General features: G+C 40.6%; 1 protein-coding gene across 6 annotated transcripts in view; it reads left to right on the top strand.

The window, feature by feature from the left end:
* Nucleotides 1-20,420, top strand: part of rerea (arginine-glutamic acid dipeptide (RE) repeats a) — a 527,918-nt gene that overhangs the window by 92,570 nt on the left and 414,928 nt on the right. For all 6 annotated transcript variants that reach the window (XR_015073572.1, XM_085967345.1, XM_085967342.1 and 3 more), the window contains exon 2: nt 18,255-18,700. Coding sequence is in view for 5 of the 6 variants with exons in the window: in XM_085967345.1 (XP_085823471.1) it covers nt 18,400-18,700 (301 nt within the window). In the remaining variant the exon portion in view is untranslated. The remainder of the gene's footprint in view (nt 1-18,254; nt 18,701-20,420) is intronic.

Genomic DNA, 20,420 nt, shown 5'->3' with positions numbered 1-20,420 from the left:
ATGAGACATAAATGTAGGCTGACCAAAGAGGGGAATATTAGGAGCAGAGGGGTTACCGAAAGCTTGGTCAAAGAGGTGAGCTTAAAGGAGGAGAGGGAGGTGGAAAGACTGAGGGGTTTATCGAGGGAATTCCAGTGTGGGGCAGAGATGACTGAAGTCCCAGCCGCCAATGGTGGGGCGAAGGGAGGGATAGGATCCAAAAGAAGCTAGAGCTGGAGGAACGGAGGGCTCCGGGGGTGAAAATAGTAAGGCTCCAACTTATGCTTCTCTTTACTTTGGCACATTCTGCTTAGATTTATTTCAACTAATATAATAAAGAAGAGCTAAGTGGAATGGATTTTAACATCTTGTGAGAAACCCAAGTCTCCTGCAGCAATGGTTTTTTAATCTTAATTTAAATATTTAAAACTGAAGAAAAAACACCTTTCACGACCTCCCAAAGTGCTTCACAGCCAATGAAGTACTTATGAACAATGATCCCTCTAATTTGTGGTCTAAGTGCGCGGCCGCTGCATGCGCGGTATCTTCCAGCGGCAGCAGCAGGTGAGTGGCCTGCGCAGGACCTCACGCTTGGTGCGTGACCGCACTCCTTAGGGGGAACATTGTTTCTGAAATGTAGCCACTATTGTAATGTAGGGAAATGCGGCAGCCAAATTGTGCACAGCAAGGTCCCACAGATGGCAATGAGATAATGACCCAATAATCTGTTTTTCGTGATGTTGGTTGATGGATAAATATTGGCCCGATTACTGGGAGAACTGCCTGCTGTTATTTGAATAGTGCCATGCGATCCTTTACATCCACCTAAGAGGGTGGAAGGGGCCTCGATTTAACGGCTCATCCGACAGTGCAGAACTCCCCCAGCACTGAATTTAACAAGCAGATTCTTTGTATCAGTGGCATGCTGTTTACGTGTACTCTCTATACTCAGTTGTTTAGGCACTGTAACTCCTTTTTAAGCATGGATGTACCGTGTAGTTTAAAATAGCTGTTTTCTTTTTGAATCAATCACTGCCTTGTTTTTCCAAGCCTGAATGTGCAGTGTGCTATGTGCTGCAAGTCCACAATGGTACCAAAACATCCCCCACAGATTACGTGCATCAGGCATAGAATTCAATGTAGTTTCCCACTATCTTAAAAAAAAAGTCAGCAAATGTGAAGGGATCAACATCATTTTGTAAATTTAATTGGGAAGAATGGACAATGTTGCATACCCGAGTAGGGTGTCTTTTCATTCTAGCAAAATGATGTGTAAAAATAAAAGTCAGCTATGCATACTAAAGCTGTATGCAACATTTTGGATTTAAAAAAATGATTTTGCACCTTGAACCTGGAGTGAAATTCGGTAATGAAGGGTGAGAAGGCACACAGATCATCAGGGTTTTACCATATTGATGTAATTTTGCCTTGAGGTGAAGTTGATGCTACAGCTATTACTTACACAGGAGAACCTTTGGTATGGTAACACCATGTTCATTTCTGCCGTGAACCCTTATTCTCAGCTGCATATGAGTTTTTAGATTTCAAATCCTATAAAGCTAATCCATAAAATGTACTTCAGTCTATAATGTCAATAATCACGAGGTCTGGGCAAAAAGTTCTCAGGAGTGAAGAGAGAACAAAATTCAACGAGTATTGCATGAGTTTTCAAACAGTGTAATAGGCAATTACAGTGTTAATAATCTCTTAATTATCTTTAGTCTATTGTAGTATCGGAGTCCTTTGCGATATTTACTATACATTGAATTCATAGGTTTTGTTAGAAGTAGGCACAGAGGAGTTTATCTGTTTGCGCTCTCACAGTTTGTATGAAGCTAAATGTTTAATCCCAGAGTTTTTACAAAAAGCAACACTGGTTCACTTTTCACTCGTGCAGTCTCTCCTGTTACCTTTAAACAACTAATTGCAAATGCCTACAATGTGTTAATTACAGAGGAAAGCTAGCATTGATTTTGAAAATACAAATTTGAAATTTTGCTCTGTGGCATAGTGGTTAGCACTGTTGCCTCACAGCGCCAGAAACCCGGGTTCGAATCCGGCCTCGGGTGACTGTCTGTGTGGAGTTTGCACATTCTCCCCGTGTTTGCGTGGGTTTCCCCCAGGTGCTCCGGTTTCCTCCCACAGTCCAAAGATGTGCGGGTTAGGTTGATTGGCTATGATAAATTGACCCTTAGTGTTAGGGGGATTAAATACGTGGGGTTACAGGGATAGGGTGGGATATGTGTTGGTGTAGGGGTTACGGGGATCGGGTGGGATATGTGTCGGTGCAGGCTCGATGGGCCGAAATGGCCTCTATCTGCACTGTGGGGTTTCTGTGATTCTGTGATAACACATTAGCAATTGATACTGAAATATCAGTCCAAGTTTCTGAAAGTTATACCACCATCGATACTGGTACAGCACTAATGGGTTTTAGTTGTGAATTTATAATTTTATGAATACTATGCTTGGATCATCTGTAGTTTTACTAATGATTTGATAATAAATGTATAATAATTGTTTGGCCTGTTCTTGGGTCACCACTGGCCATAACAGCGCTGTGTGCACACTTGGTCTGGTCATTTTGATGCTGTATCACTGAAAACTGAGGGAATTGTGATTGCAGGAAAAGCACTTATGTTTGTTTTATAGGTTGCATAAATACATTTTTGACTGAAAATGTAATTAAAATAATCTGGTGTTAATACATGTTACTCGAGGGACTTGTTTTTTCAAATGGTGAATTTTTGAGCTAATTGACATGAAAGGTCTTTATATAGGTGAATTAAACACCTACATTTAAGGCATTCATTGTCAGTATCGAACATTCTTGGGTCAGGCGCAGCACAGCTAGATGCAGAATCAAGTTCTCATGTCACTGTCCCAACAATAGGCCCAGCTCCAACATCAGAAGAGCACTCCCTACTAGAAATTGCCTAAATTGTAGTGTAACTGTATTGTAAATGTGCCCTGTGCCAGTCAATCCAGAGTAATACGACCTTTGCTTACCCCTGTGCCTTGGTGATGGCCCAACCAGCCATGGTGAGATGTCTTATGATGCTGTTATGACTCAGTAGAGAGAAAAAAGTACATGTGCTTGTTGGACTGACTCATAAGATATTGATGGAAGCAGTACTCATGTTTAATTTGGTGGGTTTTTTAAGTAATGCTGTACTCGGAAAACTTTACATCAGTGCTTTCATGGTATAACTACTACAACAAGCTGTTGCTTGACTGTTTTCATAACTTGTACAACACCAGTTTAAAAACAGTATCATTTTCTGTCCTTTAGAGTCTATCAAGCAAGTACTTTATTTAGTCATTTCAATCAATAGGAGTGCAATTGCCAAAATCAGTTGGCACACTGCAAGACTATTGCTGCTCATGTGCAAAACAGAAATCTTCTTAAGTAACAGACAGGCCTTGCATACTGTCCTACCAACAGATTTAATGTGATGCAACAATACATTGTATCTTACATAATTTGAAACACAGTATATAATCAAGAAATGTGAACGTCGAATCTTTTGGAATCTCAAAAGAGAATCTTACGACGGAAATGATCATGTTATGTGCCCTGGATAAGGCACTGCCCAGAGTCAGACTAAGTCATCTGCTCCAGAATCTCCCAGGTTTGATGCCTATTCCTTGCTGAGGTAGCTGATGCCAGCAGGAGCAGCGGTGGGGTTATTATGCCTCAGGATCTCGAGACTGGGATGGGGAAAAATCAACCAGGATTTCCACTCCTGATGACTACGGTGAACTAGCATGCTGACACTCGGTGTCTAAGCTTGGACACAAAGAATCACCAGAGCTGCCAGAGTGCTGACGGTGGGTGTGGAATCTTAGCTTAGCAGGAATTGGTTCCTTCAGGAGGGAAGGGGGAAAATGGGCTGGGACCTGGGGGTAACGAGGATGTTGCCAGGACTGGAGAATTTTAGCTATGAGGAAAGATTGGATAGACTGGGGTTGTTTTCTTTAGAACAGAGGAGGCTGAGGGGAGACTTGATTGAGGTGTATAAAATGATTTGGGGCCTAGATAGAGTGGATTGGAAGGACCTATTTCCTTTAACAGAGAGATCCATAACCAGGGGCATAGATTTAAATTAATTGGTAGAAGGATTAGTGGGGAGTTGAGGAGAACTTTTTTCACCCAGAGGGTGGTGGGGGTCTGGAACTCACTGCCTGAACGAAGGAGCAGTGCTCCAAAAGCTTGTGATTTCAAATAAAGCTGTTGGACTATAACCTGGTGTTGTGTGATTTCTTACATTTGTCCACCCCAGTCCAACACCGGCATCTCCACACCATGAAAGGGTGGTAGAGGCAGAAGCCCTCATCGCATTTAAAAAGTACTTGGATATGCATTTGAAATGCCGTAACCTACAAGGCTGTGGACTAAGTGCTGGAAAGTGGGATTAGGCTGGACAGTTCTTTTTAGAAACATAGAAAAATAGGAGCAGGAGTTGGCCATTCAGCCCTTCGAGCCTGCTCCGCCATTCAATATGATCAGGGCTGATCCTCTATCTCAATACCATATTCCCGCTCTCTCCCCATACCCCATTGATGCCTTTTGTGTCTAGAAATCTATCTATCTCCTTCTTAAATATATTCAATGATTTGGCCTCCACAGCCTTCTGTGGTAGAGAATTCCACAGGTTCACCACCCTCTGAGTGGCACAGACTACAGTCGACTAGCATGCTGACACTTCGGCCGGCACAGACACGATGGGCTGAATGGCCTCCTTCTGTGCTGTAAATTTCTATGATTCTAATGTAAAAATCTATTTAATTTTTTTTCTACAGTCTACAATGCAGATAAGATCTAATTGCTCCACAAATACACCGGCATGTGAACAGTACCAGCCTTTCAAATTATGTTTTGCATTCCTTCTTTACCTGTTCAATATAACATTTTTATAACCATCGTCTATTATGTCTTTACGGTAATTTTGTGTCTGCTCTTTGATTTCAGTTCTGTTTTTTGCTCATTCTGTACTTTAACAAGCTTGCTACGTAACACAGCTTGTTTCAATATTAATTTGGTTGACAAATTGGGATATGCTAATATAAGAAGTTTCCTGTAACTGGGTTATTGTTTAGCTCTGCAAGCAAAAAACTATTTTAAGTATAGATGCAGTATAGTTTAAAAGCCAGCAACATTAGCCCTATGTTGTTAAATTTGTGATGCTTTCTACAACCAGCCTGAAGTAACTTGTACAAAGAACCACTAATTGCCTAACCCTGAAATAAATAAAGTCATTTTCTCCACAGTGGCGGTTGTTTACACCCTCATTTCAACAAAGTTTTTAAATGCTACACTCTGGTACTTTTTTCCCCCCCCTTGGTGTCCTTCCAGATTGACATTATAACATTCAGCTTACTACAGGGTAGTACTGTCCAGATAGGGGATTTTACACCAATCATAATTCCTCCCTTTTCCTTTCACTACCTCTCTTCTCCTTCCCCCCCCCCCCTCCCACCACAACCCCAGGAAACCCAATGTACTGCTTTTGCTGTGCTTAGTTTCCACTGTTAAGATGTTGGCAACCTTTGAAAGACTGTAAAGGTATTTCTGTTACGTATTTAGCAGTCATTGATTTTACACACAAGTGACAATGCAATTGTTATAAATCACTTTCTGACGTGAAACAAAAATGGTGCCCAGAGAACTACATTGTACACCATTGTGTTGACTGCTCAGGTATGGAAACATTTGAAGTAATTTTATGTGTAGCAATTTCACAGGTATACTACCAAGGTTCTGAGAGACTCAAATAAATTTGAACATTATATGTTTAAAATTGTTATGCAGCAAGTGGATTTTTGTGTTGCAAAGTGCTCGGAGCCAGTAATTCATTCCCATCCGTGCTGCTTGTTGGGAAGGTCAGGGCACAGCCTTCTCCAAGCAGCAAATAAAAGACTTTCCCACCATTTTCTCTCTCCACTTTTCTGGAACATCAGTATGTTAGTACGCCTTGTAGTTTCAGGATTGTCCCAGAAGCTCTCGCATGAGGCATCATATAAACTTTTTCTGAAAACTTCTGAAGTTTTGACAGAATAATTGCATTTCATTTAAAAAGTTTTACAGCTGGTGCTAATAGTTGGGCATTTTAAAAAGGCGGATCTTTTTAAATCATCTTTTGCTTATGGCTAATAATGACAGAAATGGATCTGAGAAAAGTTGTAAGTTCGCAGGTACTTGATGTATGTAGTCAAAGCTTCAATTTTGCCACTGTTTTGATTGCTAATATTTATACTAGAAGCAACTGAGTGTTATGTATATATTTCTATCTGGAGCCAGTCAGTATGTCTGTGAACTAATTGTACCACTAAGGTAACCCAGATTCAGTGACTTTGATCAGTAAGATGTTGCTGAAAGCCTGTTCAGGGTCTTTGGTCCTGCTGTGTTGATAATACACCACAAATGGTCTGGTTCTTGAACCAACCACTATTCCTTCTTAACTGGAAGTATAGACTTTGGCTGTAACTTAGCAGTTCTTCGATTGCAAGGGATAGAATGTAAAACACAGAACTTTTATCCTCTAGTAGAAATAATCTTGGCATTTATGACATTTAGAAAACCTTTCCCAAAACTTTATTCAGTGTTTAATGGAAAAGATTTGGTTCTGATGCAGTTCCGACAATTCTGATCTGTCACTTGTTACAGTTATCCTGGAGATCTCCAGTATGAGGCTTACACAGAATTACATAGACTATACAGCACAGAAACAGGCCATTCGGCCCAACCAGTCCATGCCAGCGTTTATGCTCCACCTGAGCCTCCTCCCATCTTTGCTTATCTAACTCAGCATAATTCTCTATTCCCTTCTCCCTCATACGCTTGTCTAGCCTCCCCTTAAATTCATCTATACCATTCGCTTCAACTACTCCCTGTGGTCGCAAGTTCCACATTCTCACCACTCTTTGGGTAAAGAAATTTCTTCTGAATTCCCTATTGGATTTCTTGATGACTATCTTTTATATTGATGGCCTCTAGTTTTGCTCTTCCCCACAAGTGGAAAAACTCTCTCTGCGTCTACTATATGAAAACCTTTCATAATTTTAAAGACCTCTATTAGGTCACCCCTCAGCCTTCTCTTTTTTTTTTCCACCAAGAGAAAAGAGACCCGGCCTGTTCATCCTTTCCTGATGGGTATAACCTCGCATTTCTGGTACCATCCTTGTAAATCTTTTTTGCACCCTCTCCAGTGCCTCTACATCCTTTTTATAATATGGCGACCAGGATTGTGCACAGTACTCCCAAGTGTGGTCTAACCAAGGTTCGATGCAAGTTTAGCATAACTTCTCTACTTTTCAATTCTATTCCTCCTAGAAATAAAACCCTAGCACTTGGTTTGGTTTATTAACCTGCATCGCTACTTTTACTGATTTGTGTATTTGTACTCCAAGATCCCTTTGTTCCTCTACCCCATTTTGATTCTTATTTTCCAAGTAATGTTGACCTGCTAATTTTTATTACCAAAATGTAATACCTCACACTTTCTATGTTGAAATTCATTTGGCAATTTTATGCCCATTCTGCAAGTTTATTAATGCCTTGTAAATTGTTGCAGTCCTCCTCAGTATTGACTATCTCCCCCTTCCCCCAATTTGGTGCCATCCACAGATTTAGAAATCGTGTTTTGATTCCAAAGTCTAAATCGTTCATATAAATTGTGAGCAACTGTGGTCCCAGCACGAATCCTTGTGGGACCCCGCTTTCCACCACTCTGAATAGCTACCCGTTACCCCTACTCTCTGCTTTCGGTCTTGAAACCAGTTAGCTTTCATTCAGCAAGTACCATCAGGGCATGTACTAGTACAGTTCATCGTCCTTCAACTGCCATTTCCACATGATCCTGTGTATGAATTATACTAGGCAGGGTCATGTGGAAATGGCAACATTATTTTATTTAGCCAAGGGATGAGGACTATTCCCCCCCCCCCCACCACAAAATTGGTGTCATCTGCAGATTTAGAAATTGTGTTTTTGATCCCAAAGTCTAAATCATTAATATAAATTGTGAGCAACAGTGGTCTTAATCCTCATCCCTTGGCTAAATAAAATAATTTTGGCTTTACTTTCATCTCAGCAGATTGTTCTTCTTTTGTTCTAGTCAACTCCATCAATCTGAATTGGAATGCAGATAAAAACTAAGCTCTTCCTAGGTGGACAAAACCCAAATTCATAAACTGAGGACTTTTTAAAAAGATTCTTTTGGAATATTGAGTAAAAGAAGGAAAAAAAATGCCTTTATAATGGCATCTTATGTCCTCAGGCCATCCCAAAGCAGTTTACAGCCCGTGGAGTAAACCAGTTTGTCATCTTGTTCAGTCGTTTGCAAAATGTATTTTATTGTATGTATTGGCGGGAGGCATACAGTTTTAGAAAGTTGATGTTCATTTGTACTAAGAAAATGAATGATCCAATCATTTGGATTAAGCAGTATAATTAACATAACCACATAGGGATTTATAGAATAGTACAACACAGATGATTTTTTTCTCCAAGTATTTATCCAATTCTCTTTTGAAGGCTACTATTGAATCTGTACCCATCGCCCTATCGGGCAGCGCATTCCAAATCCTCACCACTCGTTGCGTAAAAAGGTTTTCCTCCTGTCGCCTCGGGTTCTTTCGCCAATCACCTTAAACCTGTGCCCTCTCATTATCGACCCTTCAGCCATTGGAAACAGTTTCTCTATTTACTCTATCTAAACCCGCCATGATTTTAAACACCTCTATCGAATGAATCTCCTCTTAGCCTTCACTGCTCCAAGGAGAACAAACCCAGCTTCTCTAGTCTATCCATGTAACTGTATTTCCTCATCCCTGGAACCAGTAATTTAAATTAACAGCTAATTTGAATTGTGACTTTGAATTAAGAGGCGTAGACGGAAGTTGCTGTATAATTACATGTGAGGCAGTCTCCTGGACAGTCACACATTCACTGTGCAGTACTGTTTATCCTATTCTCTGGATATCTATATGAGCATTTAGGCCAGATCAAAGGTAAAAAAAAATCTCTCCCAAATGAATGCTTCCAGTTTAACATCTTACAGTATATTAAGAAAGATATATTGCCTGTCTTTGCCAGGGTCTGCATTATTGCCTTTGATCCTAAGAGAATTGTAAAGATAGCTGTCTAGCTTGGATTCCGAGTTTAAATTGTGCCATTTGCACTCTACGTTCCATTGTTCTACATGGTATGTTATGGGTATAGTTCAAAGAATGAGGAGAACCCCAGCAAACACAAATAATGTATTAATTTATTTGTTTTGATGGAGGAAAATGCTTCAGTACTCAACATATTGAACTGCTTTTCAAAGCTTAAATGGTCACCATTTTTTAAAATTCCCAAACTAAGAGATTGTGCTAGACTTAAATTGAGGGTTCGTCTTGCTTTTAAATGCTACTTTCATTAGTAAGGTATGGATGGATGACTGACTTAATACACGCAAATAATTAAAATGTCTTGATGTTCACTGCTTTAGTTTGGAAAGACAAACTATAATAGTTCAGTTCCATTCAATTGATGATAGATTAATGCTCAAACCATGGAATTGTATTTACATCATATTACATAGTATTTACAGCACAGAAACAGGCCATTTGGCCCAACAGGTCTATGCCAGTGTTTATGCTCCACATGAACCTCCTCCCATCTTGCTTCATCTCAATCTATCAACAGATCCTTTTATTCCTTTCTCCATCGTACACATATCTAACTTCCCTTTAAATGCATCTATGTTATTCTACTCAATTACAGGAAACTTTTGATTTACCGGCACCTAAATAACCGGAAATCTCGGTTAACCGGCAAAATTCAGGAGTAGGTTCAGGTAAGTTTTATTACTTGCCTTCCTCGATCTGTTGCTGTGCAAGGGTGTGGCTGCAGCTGTTGCTAAGCTACAGAGATGCTTGGAACCTGTGGCCATTGTTCTGAACCTGTTGCTAAGCAACAGGGTTTGTTGCTTTATACGGAGCTCTCAGCTCTGTATCTTTCACTATAGCGTTCGGTTATCCGGAATTTTTGATGAACCGGCACCACGTCGGTCCCGGATTTAAAAAAAAAAAAAGTTTCCTGTACATAGAATTTACAGCGCAGAAACAGGCCAATTGGCTCAATTGAAATATGCCGGAGTTTATGCTCCACATGAGCCTTCTCCCACCCTACTTCATCTAACCCTATCTGCAAATCCTTCTATTCCTTTCTCCCTCATGTACTTATCTAACTACTCCATGTGGCAGCAAGTTCACCATTCTGACCACTGTCTTGAGTAAAGAAATTTCTCTTCAACTCCTTATTGGATTTAAGAACATAAGAAATAGGAGCAGAAGTCGGCCATTTGGCCCCTCGAGCCTGCTCCGCCATTCAGTAAATCATGGCTGATCTTCTACCTCAACTCCACTTCCTGCACTATCCCCGTATCCCTTGATTCCCTTAATATCCAAAACTCTATCGAACTTTGTCTTGAATATACTCAACGACTAAGCCTCCACAGCCCTCTGGGGTAGAGAATTCCAAAGATTCACCACCCTCTGAGTGAAGAAATTTCTCCTCATCTCAGTCCTAAATGGCCGATCCCTTATTCTAAGACTGTGACCCCTCGTTCTAGACCCCCCCAGCCAGGGGAAACATCCTCCCTGCATCTACCCTGTCACCCTATAAGAATTTTGAATGTTTCAATGATATCACTTCTCTATCTTCTAAACTCCAGAGTGTATCGGCCTAGTCTCCTCAATCTGTCCTCATCGGACAATCCCCCCATCCCAGGAACCAGTCTGGTGAACCTTCGTTGCACTCCCTCTATGGCACGTATATCCTTCCTTAGGTAAGGAGACCAAAACTGTACGCAATACTCCAGGTGTGGTCTCACCAGGGCCCTATATAATTGCAGTAAGATGTCTTTACTCTTGTAAAGATGTGCGGGTTAGGTTGATTGGCCATGATAAAAATTGGCCCTTAGTGTTAGGGGGGATTAAATACGCGGGGTTACGGGGATAGGGCTTGGGTGGGATGGCTGTCGGTGTAGGGACCGGGTGCTAAGGGCTTGGATGATCAGCCATGATCTCGTTGAATGACGGAGCAGGCTCGAAGGGCCGAATGGCCTACTCCTGCTCCTAGTTTCTATGTTTACTCAAATCCTCTTGTAATAAAGGCCAACATATCATTTGCTTTCCTAATTGCTTGCTGTACCTGCATGTTAACTTTCAGTGATTCGTGTACAAGGACACCCAGGTCCCTCTGAACACCAACATTTCCCAATTTCTCACCATTTAAAAAATACTCTGTTTTCCTATTTTTCTGACCAAAGTGGATAACTTCACATTTCTCCACATTACATTCCATTTGCCATGTTCTTGCCCACTCACTTAGCTTGTCTATATCCCCTTGCAGCCTCTGCATCCTCCTCACTACTTAATTTCCCCCCAACTTTGTATCATCAGCAAACTTGGATATATTACATTAAGTCCCCTCATCCAAATCATTGATCTAGATTGGGAATAGCTGAGGCCCAAGCACTGATCCTTGTGGTACTAGTTACAGCCTGCCAACCCCAAAATGACCCGTTTATTCCTATTCTCTGTTTTCTGTCCATTAACCAATCCTAAATCCATGCTTATATAGTACCCCCCAATCCCATGATTTATTGGTGACTATCATTTTTATGGCTCCTAGTTTTAGACCCCCCCCCCCCAAATTCAATTCTGAATTTTTTGCTATTCAATATGTAAATACTGATCCAAGTCTCATATTCAGCGGGTTAGGTTTCTTCTGCTTGATCTTACTTCATGGAGAAAGAAAACCAAACAATGGTTGTTTATCCTAAATGAGAAAACAATTGCTAATTACTCATTTTCTGTGCTGTTGATAAAGGGCTTGACTCGAGCGTAAAAGAAAATCTTCTAACAAAGTATCAGAGAAAGGTGCAATCATTCTATTTATGATATCACACAATGGGATACATTTGTATATCACTGGAGTGTAATACTGTAATACAGTTTTATTGTACAGAAAATATCAAAATGCCTGTTGTATACAGCTGGGATCTTTGTTTGCAAGCAGACTAAGAGGAGCTCCAGGGAGTAGGCTACAGAACTGTGATTGATGTAGATTAAACAAGTGTGCTAAAATTTACAATAAATTACAGCTATGGTTACATTAAGTTGACATAGCAATGATGTTGCTATACATTGCAGGCAAGGTTCTAAATGGCTATAATTTAAATATAATGACAAAGAAAAAATTTGGCCGAGGTTTTCTGAACACCTGGAAAATATTGAAGAAATATTTAACCTAATATGTAATTCAATAACCAGCGTGAGTTTGAGACTTATCCAGTTTTTTTTTCCCCTACCACTTTTCTCTCCTCTATTCATGAAGGTGTTGAGCCCCTGCTGGGGTATGATTCCGCAGACTGAATTACGATTGTGACAGTTGTTCTGTAGTACCTTACCCGGGTACTACTTATTCATTTGCGAGTCTTGACGGTTAGTATTGACAGGCTTTTCTACTGAAGGGGAGCCGCATCCAACTCGCTTGATGACGCAGCTGTGCACTTCAAAGAGGGATTCATGGATAGTGAGCAAGAGTGGGAATCCTGCCCATTTTTTCCCTTTTCTTCACTGTCTCCTCCTTCCATTGTCACCAAGCAGCGCAGAGGCCAATTATAACATCCTTTTTCCTGCTCCAGTTGAGATTAACCAGTTCAGCATAGATTAGGAATTGAACCTGGGACCTTCCTAGTCTGTATGGCATAGCTATTCACTGGATAAACGCTTCCTGCAGTTTTTATGAAATCCTGATCAATTTCCTTTCCAGCCCTTTTCCTCAATATGTGTCATTAAATACACCAGAGTACTTACCACCCCACAATAGTGGAAAGAATGCCGTTCAGTATGTGATCATGCTTGGTATATTGTTGTAGCTCAGTTGGTAGCACAGGAGGTTGTGGGTTCCAGTCCCACTCCAGAGACTTGAGCTCAAAAATCTAGGCCGGCACTCCCAGTGCAGTGCTGAGGGAGTGCTGAATTGTTGGAGGTGCCGTCTTTCGGATGAGACGTTAAACTGAGGCACCGTCAGCCCTCTCAGGTGGAGGTAAAAGATCCCATAGCAGTATTTCGAAGAAGAGCAGGGAAGTTACCCCCGGTGTCCTGGCCAATATTTATCCCTTAATCAACATCACTAAAACAGATTATCTGGTCATTATTACATTGCTGTTTGTGGGAGCTTGCTGTGCACAAATTGGCTGTCGCGTTTCTTGCATTGCAACAATGACTGCACTCCAAAAGTACTTACAGGAAACTTTCTGCTATCCGGCACTGACTGGACCGAGCTGGTGCCGTAACATCAAAAGTGCCGGACATACCAGAGTTAATGTTTAAACGTACGAAACTGAGAAGCTCCGTGTGAATCAACAAACCCTGTTGCTTAGCAACAGCTTCAAAACAGTCTGCAGCTGCAAGCGTCTGTAGCTGAAGCTGTTGCTATAGCTACAGACATTGCAGTGCTTGACTGGGAATAAAAAAGCAACGAGAACTAAAAAAACATATAGAAAACGGCTCCTGATTTTTGCCGTTAGATCGAGTATTCCGGACATATAATCTCCGGATAAACCAAAGTTTCCTGTAATTGGCTGTAAAGCACTTTGGGACATCCGGTGGTCGTGAAAGGCACTGTAGAAATGCAAGTCTTTCTTTATTGCATCACATGGTTTGTCTAAAATGGCATGGTTAAGCGGGGCATGGTTAAGCAGAACATGTTTTGCTGGAGCAGTAATTCTAAGAAAAAAAGTAGCTAAGTAACGAAAAAATAATTTTGAAAAATTCTTCAATCTGAGATGGCGTCTGTTTACATTGATACTTTTTATTGCAACAGGCCCTCCTTTACCAGCTGTACTTCCTCTTGCTGAAGTAGATTCTGGGATATTTGAGTGCAACATAAATGTACACTTCTTTCATTCGTTGTGGCGTCATTTAACAGGCCTTAAGGATTTGTTCCAGGTAATCCCATGACAAAATGGTTGTAAAATATGTAACACTGACTTAAGTAAGGATGATTAATTTTGGTTGACCTACCATGATTGTGAGAGATGCAGATAAAATGGGTCTGGATTATGTTTGACGACACAGCCAGCTGCTTTGTTAGTTATTTTCCAGAGTAAAGAGGGTAGTCTGCCAGACAGTAATATTCACTGGAAACTCCACTACCCTTGTGGATCATTAAAATTAATGAAAAGATCAGACTTCTATAAACACTGCTTGGCACAGGCATTTCAAATCTGATTCAAATGAATATGCATCTAATCGCTCAGATCTGGACATCACTAAAATGTTATATTGATCAGCATTGCAATTTGTCCCCACGTTTACTTACCGATGGGGCCTTAAACTCTCTTAGTTTTCTGAATTGGAACTTAGGTTCCGTCACCTACATTGTTCAATAATTACATTGTTTTCATTTTGTAAGGCCCGATGGTTCCAAAACTAGAGCACTGTACTGTCTCAGTCTCGATTACCATTTGTGTTTGGCATTCCCTTTGAGGATAAACTTGGCTGGAGGGAAGGAAACGATTCAGAAAGGTTCCCTTTGGCTCCAGCCTTGGAGTTTTTCAACTGGATTGTCTCGTTCTCCCTACCAAACACCATTGGGGAGGACATTTTGTTTGATAACGCTCCTGTGAAACGCCTTGGGGCGTTTTACTACGTTAAAGGCGCTATATAAATACAAGTTATTGTTGTTGAAAGGAAAGATAAATTCTGTTGCTGAAAATTATAAATTAAAGAAATGATCAGAAACATATGAACACTTGCTTGGATTCTATTTGTATAGTTGGTTCCTTTTATAGTATTTCAGTTTTGGTGTCAGAGATGCTATTTACAGTTCAAAAGGAAAAAACCCCAACACTCCTTACATGCATATTCAGAGATGGAACTTGCCTCAAAATGTGATTACAAAAAACATAATGTAGCAAAGCATGCCAGTCACACAGCTATTTAATATTTACACTGAATCCCAGAGTCGTTCAATTATATTTAAATCCCATTTCTTGCTTGGTGTTCAAAATTGCATCGCAGTAAGTAGATTTTTGTTTTGCAAATAACTGTGATACCAGTAATTCCTGTACCTGATAGTATGATTCCAGAAGTTGTAAAGAATATGTCGAGGTGGATTTATTTTTGTGTCTCCATATATCTTTAACTAATAAAGTATATTTATGTTCATTCTCGTATATTTTTTATTTACCTATTCTGCTCAACTCGCAGCAGCTGGTCTATTTTGATTTACTTCAAAGGCTGAATGTATGACCAAGTTCTTTTCAACAGGCTGTGCAGTGATTGGACATGTATAGTATATATTTTTTAAACTCTCGGAAGCATGACTGCAATAATGCAGCATTTTACAGGATATGGAAAAATAGGTTTACAGACATAAGTAGGGATTGTGTAGAAATGTAAAAAGAAAGACTTGCATTTCTACAGCGTCTTTCATGACCACCGGATGTCCCAAAGCGCTTTACAGCCAATGAAGTACTTTTTGAAGTGTAGTCACTGTTATAATGTAGGAAACATGTCCGCCAATTTGCGCACAGCAAGCTCCCACAAACAGCAATGTGATGATGACCAGATAATCTGTTTTAGTGATGTTGATTGAGGGATAAATATTGGCCCCAGGACACCTGGGATAACTCCCCTGCTCTTCTTTGAAATAGTGCCGTGGGATCTTTTACATCCACCTGAAAGGGTAGACAGGGCCTCGGTTTACCATCTCATCTGAAAGACGGCACCTCCGACAGTGCAGCACTCCCTCAGCACTGCACTGTAGTGTTATGCCTAGATTTTTTTAACTAAAAGGCTTCTTAAAACTTTTCCGATTGTATATTGGTCTGGTTTTAAATATTTTTTGAAACTGGGCTAAATGGCTGGAGATGTGCTTAACAGATTAGCCCTAAAGCATATACTGTTTCAGAAATCTCCAGCAAAATGGGTTAGATGTTGTTTAACTGTGTAAATTTGAATCTTTGAAACTCATGTAGTGACCATTATCCAAATCATGTGACAGCCTTACAATTGAATTCATGGACTTTATTATTATAATATATATATTATGTAGTATCGGGTAATAGTAAGTACTTGACATATTCATGAATATGTAAAATCTTGAACAAGTTGTGATGGCCCCAATTATTGAATAGCCCACTGGCTTTCATTGTCAAAGCACACATATGTTTAATAGCAAGTTGGATGAGGCACTAGAGGGTGCCCATCACCCATGGCACTGCATCCCAGCAAGGAGTAGACTTCTCGGGATTGAGGTTGGGGTGGGGGTGGGGGGGGGGGGGGGGCGGGGGTGGGGTATTGCGCGTGGATAAAACTAGAGGGGGGGGGGAAACAAGTTCACTAAAATACCCTGGGCTAATGATTGTATTGCATATATTACAACTGCCAGTCTTCTTCTGTATTTTGAAAAAAAAGCCTTTGATTTATTTAGATTCCAGAAAACGTTATCTGGCAATTGGTAGTAATTTCGCTCCATGAGACCATTTTTTAAATCAGTAGAGGCATTATTCATTAACTGTGGAGTTCTCAACAGGCATATAGAGTGATGCTATAATACAGGGTGTCCAGGATCCCATCGATCTCATCTAACACTGGTTTGCATAAAACCAGAATACTGTGTTCAACCTGAAAAAGCCTGTTAGTTTAGTCACAAGGTGGCAGGCATCCAGTTAATTCCTTCATGGAAGTACAAGAACAGGCTCTTCGACACAATTAGAAATTCAGATCATAACCTCGGCCCATATTACTTTTTTACTTATAATTTTTTCCACCCCTTTGTTTTGGGTCTTCCTTTTCCCCCCCCCTTTCCTTTTGTTTCTCTCTCCCACCTGGCAGCTGTCTCCTATCCTGCCAGTACACTTCACACCTAATCTCAGCTGTCTTTTGTCTCCACTGGCCCATTACCATCTCGTCTGGTTTCGAATACCTTTTATTGTCTCTTTTACTTATTTTGTTCGATCGCAGCCCTGCCTTCGATCTATTTTCTTTTCTTTCCAGTTTTGATAAAGGGTTTCGACCCGAAACGTCAACTCAAATTTCTCTCCACGGATGTTGCCTGACCTGCTGAGTTTTTCCAGCAATTTCTGTTGTTATTTTGGATTTCCAGCATCTGCAGTATTTTGCTATTGTAGAAAGAAAGAATGTTCATTTATATACTGCCTTATCGCATCTCTCGGTAAAGTCCAAAAACACTTCACATACAATATGCAGATGAATGTGGCAGCCATTTTGTGCACTACAATGCCCCACAAACAGCAATGAGATGAGTAGCTAATCTAGTTTTGGTGGTGTTGGTTTTGGTTAGTGCTCTGGAAGAACTCCCTGCTCCTCTTCACATAGTACCATGGGATCTTTAATGTGCACCTGGAGCATTGAAACAGCACACAGGGTCTTGTTTTAACGTGTCTTCTGAAGGATGGCACCTCTGACAATGCAGCGCACCCTCTAAGTTTCAGCTTGGGCCACATGCTCAAGTCCTGGAATGAAGCTTGAACCCATGGCCTACTGACTCAGGTGAGGATGCTGCCAAGCTGACTGTAACTATACATGACAGCACAGCACTGTTAGCCTGTAATAAAATCTGAACATGATTGAAACAGAACCAAAAGGAGTCCTATATCAACAGTTGCTAGATTAACATAATGACTATTTCCTCCACACCTATTCTGTGACAGTGGAATCCAATAGTCCACCAGATCATGTTTAGGCGGTGGTTAGAATTTGGCAAGGATGTAAATTTTTTTTATCAGTAATGATCAACGCTGTGATCAGCAACAGTGATTGCTGTAGGAATGTGGTGCTGTGGATTGGTGTGTAAGCACACTTTGTAAATGAGTGTTGGAACACAACTTTATTCTGCTGAGATCCTAATCTTTGTCAATGGTGAAACTGAATGAAGGTGATGCATTTATCAATAGGGAGAAATGTCTCTTAGGGTATCCTTGTACAGCTCAATAATTTACAGTACCTGGATGATCTCCACCTTGATCATAGTTGGTACTTGGGTTGGGGAGAAAAATGGTGAATTTCTATTGACAAAGCTCTTTGAAGGTACATTGTCACCATGATGGGTAACACATCTATCCCTTTGTTCAACTTTTCCTTTCCTTTCTGCTCCCTTTCAGCAAATCACAGTGGCGAGGCACATATTTGGAACATACTGCTTTGTGAACATAATTTTGTAATCTGTTTCTTTTTTGCTTTTTTTCCAGCCGTTTCTAACATTTTGGGGTTATTGGAGTGGCCGGATTTTTCCTGGAACTGAGCATTAAATTCAGAAGACTGAAGCCCAGGCTTACTGTCTACCTTTCACGGAGGCCAAGCCGTGAGAGGACAGAGGAAGGAACGTGGCGAATCATGACAGCAGATAAAGAGAAAGATCGTGACCGGGACAAGGAGAGAGATAGAAGGGATAAACGAGAGAATGAACATTCCAGGCCGCGCCGCAGCTGCACTTTGGAAGGAGGTGCGAAGAATTATGCGGAAAGTGACCACACTGAAGATGAAGACAACGACAAAGACAGTGCTACTAACGAGGAGTCTGGGAAAAAGTCAAAAATAAAGAAACCACCTAAAAAGAAATCGCGTTATGAGAGAGCAGAGACCGGAGATATAACTTCATTTGTAACAGAGGATGATGTTGTCTACAGGCCTGGAGGCAAGTAGTACTTCATGATTGATTTTCTGGGTGATGTTTAAAAAGACAATAATGGATGCCAAGATTACAAGTCTTGTCAAGGGGTTCAGATGATGTCATAAACTTCCAGTACAACAAGCCATCTTTAACTGTCACTGGAACCCCTGATTTAAGATTATGGCCTTGAAATCACTTTGGTGTCGCTCTTTCCCCTTCAGTAATAGGTATTGTGATGACATCGCCTTCATGCAGTTAATGTGTAATGATGATCTTCCTAAAGGTCTAATAATTGACTTAATTACTTGCAGTTTATTGAATTTTTTGATTTCCAGAAAATATTGCAGTGTATATAGCACTTAAATGATAATTCAGTGTTGGAATGTTGTGTCTAGTAATCATAAAATGGAATGCAGTAAATTGTCACTTGGCACTCTCTCTCGTGTACCAGAAAATCCTTCTACCTCAACACATTTTCTGCTGGCATGCTAAATAATTTTGGGAAGAAAGCCAAATTTGGAGTTTTGGACTTTTTACTTGTATTGAGCATGTTAATTTCTAATCCTGAATTGTGTAAAGATGTTTTGAATGTTTCTGGTTGAAACTGGAAGTTTTTCACGCACCCATTGCCTGCATGAACATTTCCCCCCCCCCCCCCCGGCAATGTTTCAGCACTTATTAAAGTTACTGTGGAGCCACATATTGCCGTTTCAAGTTAGTAGTTGCACGTTTTAAAATTTATTCTGGTGAATTTTGTGCTCATTGGGGTGCGATATTAATGCAGCTAAATGACAGCCAGTCCATGTCAGAAATTGTGAAGTTGATCTAACACCGGTAGATGCAGAGTAAAGCCCTGCACTCTTGCCTGAACAACATCACTTAATTCTAGTCTCCGAATGCTGCACCAGTGTGAACTTTACACTTTTCCCACTGCCCACCCTTATGTCTCCTCTGTGTGTAAATACCAACTTGTGCTGAGCTGTGGATCCACATCAGTCAGAACAAGGTCAAAATTCTTGAAACGCCTTATTTTTTTCTGTTCTTCCTCTCCTGAAACCACTTCCTCGTGCTGGGAAAGAGTGAGGAGATGCCCTGCAGTACCTTAATCTAAGTCCCCATTTTTAATGTTTGAGCCTAGGAAATCAGCAGCTGATTTGACTGTGGGAAGCATCACAGCTGAGCGTGATTGAATCAATCCTCAATGTCCACACACCTCTTTTCAGCAGGGATCACTGGCTAGGGATCAGGAGTGGGGGCACTGGCCGATTTAGTTCAGGGACATCGAGGCTATCTGTAGTGCTTCTACTGCTGTCAAGGTCAGGGGTGAAAGGGCACGATGCCACTCCGTTTTAGGAACCATTTCTAATCACTTTATACTCAAGATAGGTTTTATTAGTCTGCAGTTTTCAAGTTTTTTCACTGGAACAGATGTACTGTAATTGGAAGCTGCAGGTTATTGTCTCTTTGATACGGGCATTGACTTCTAATCTATAAATTTGACAGATTATGTAGATTGTACTGAAATTAAATGAGTTGCAGAATGAAAGCTGCCACTTTACACACCGAATGAAGTTTAGAAGAACCCTTATTTTTAAATTTCAGTTTCCTACAACAGCTTTCATTTATATTGCGCATTTTAACATAGAAAACCTGCCAATTGATTGAGAAATCAAGTGCCTTGCAAGTGGTTACAATGGTATAACTTAATGAACCCATATATTGTTAATTAATGCTACCTTTCAGT

Source organism: Somniosus microcephalus, chromosome 25, assembly GCF_052327205.1.
Source record: "Somniosus microcephalus isolate GS21.2 chromosome 25, FLI_Smic_1.0, whole genome shotgun sequence".
Lineage (NCBI taxonomy): Eukaryota > Metazoa > Chordata > Chondrichthyes > Squaliformes > Somniosidae > Somniosus > Somniosus microcephalus.
Note: the sequence above shows the minus strand (reverse complement) of the source record. Positions and strands in the feature narration are given on the sequence as shown.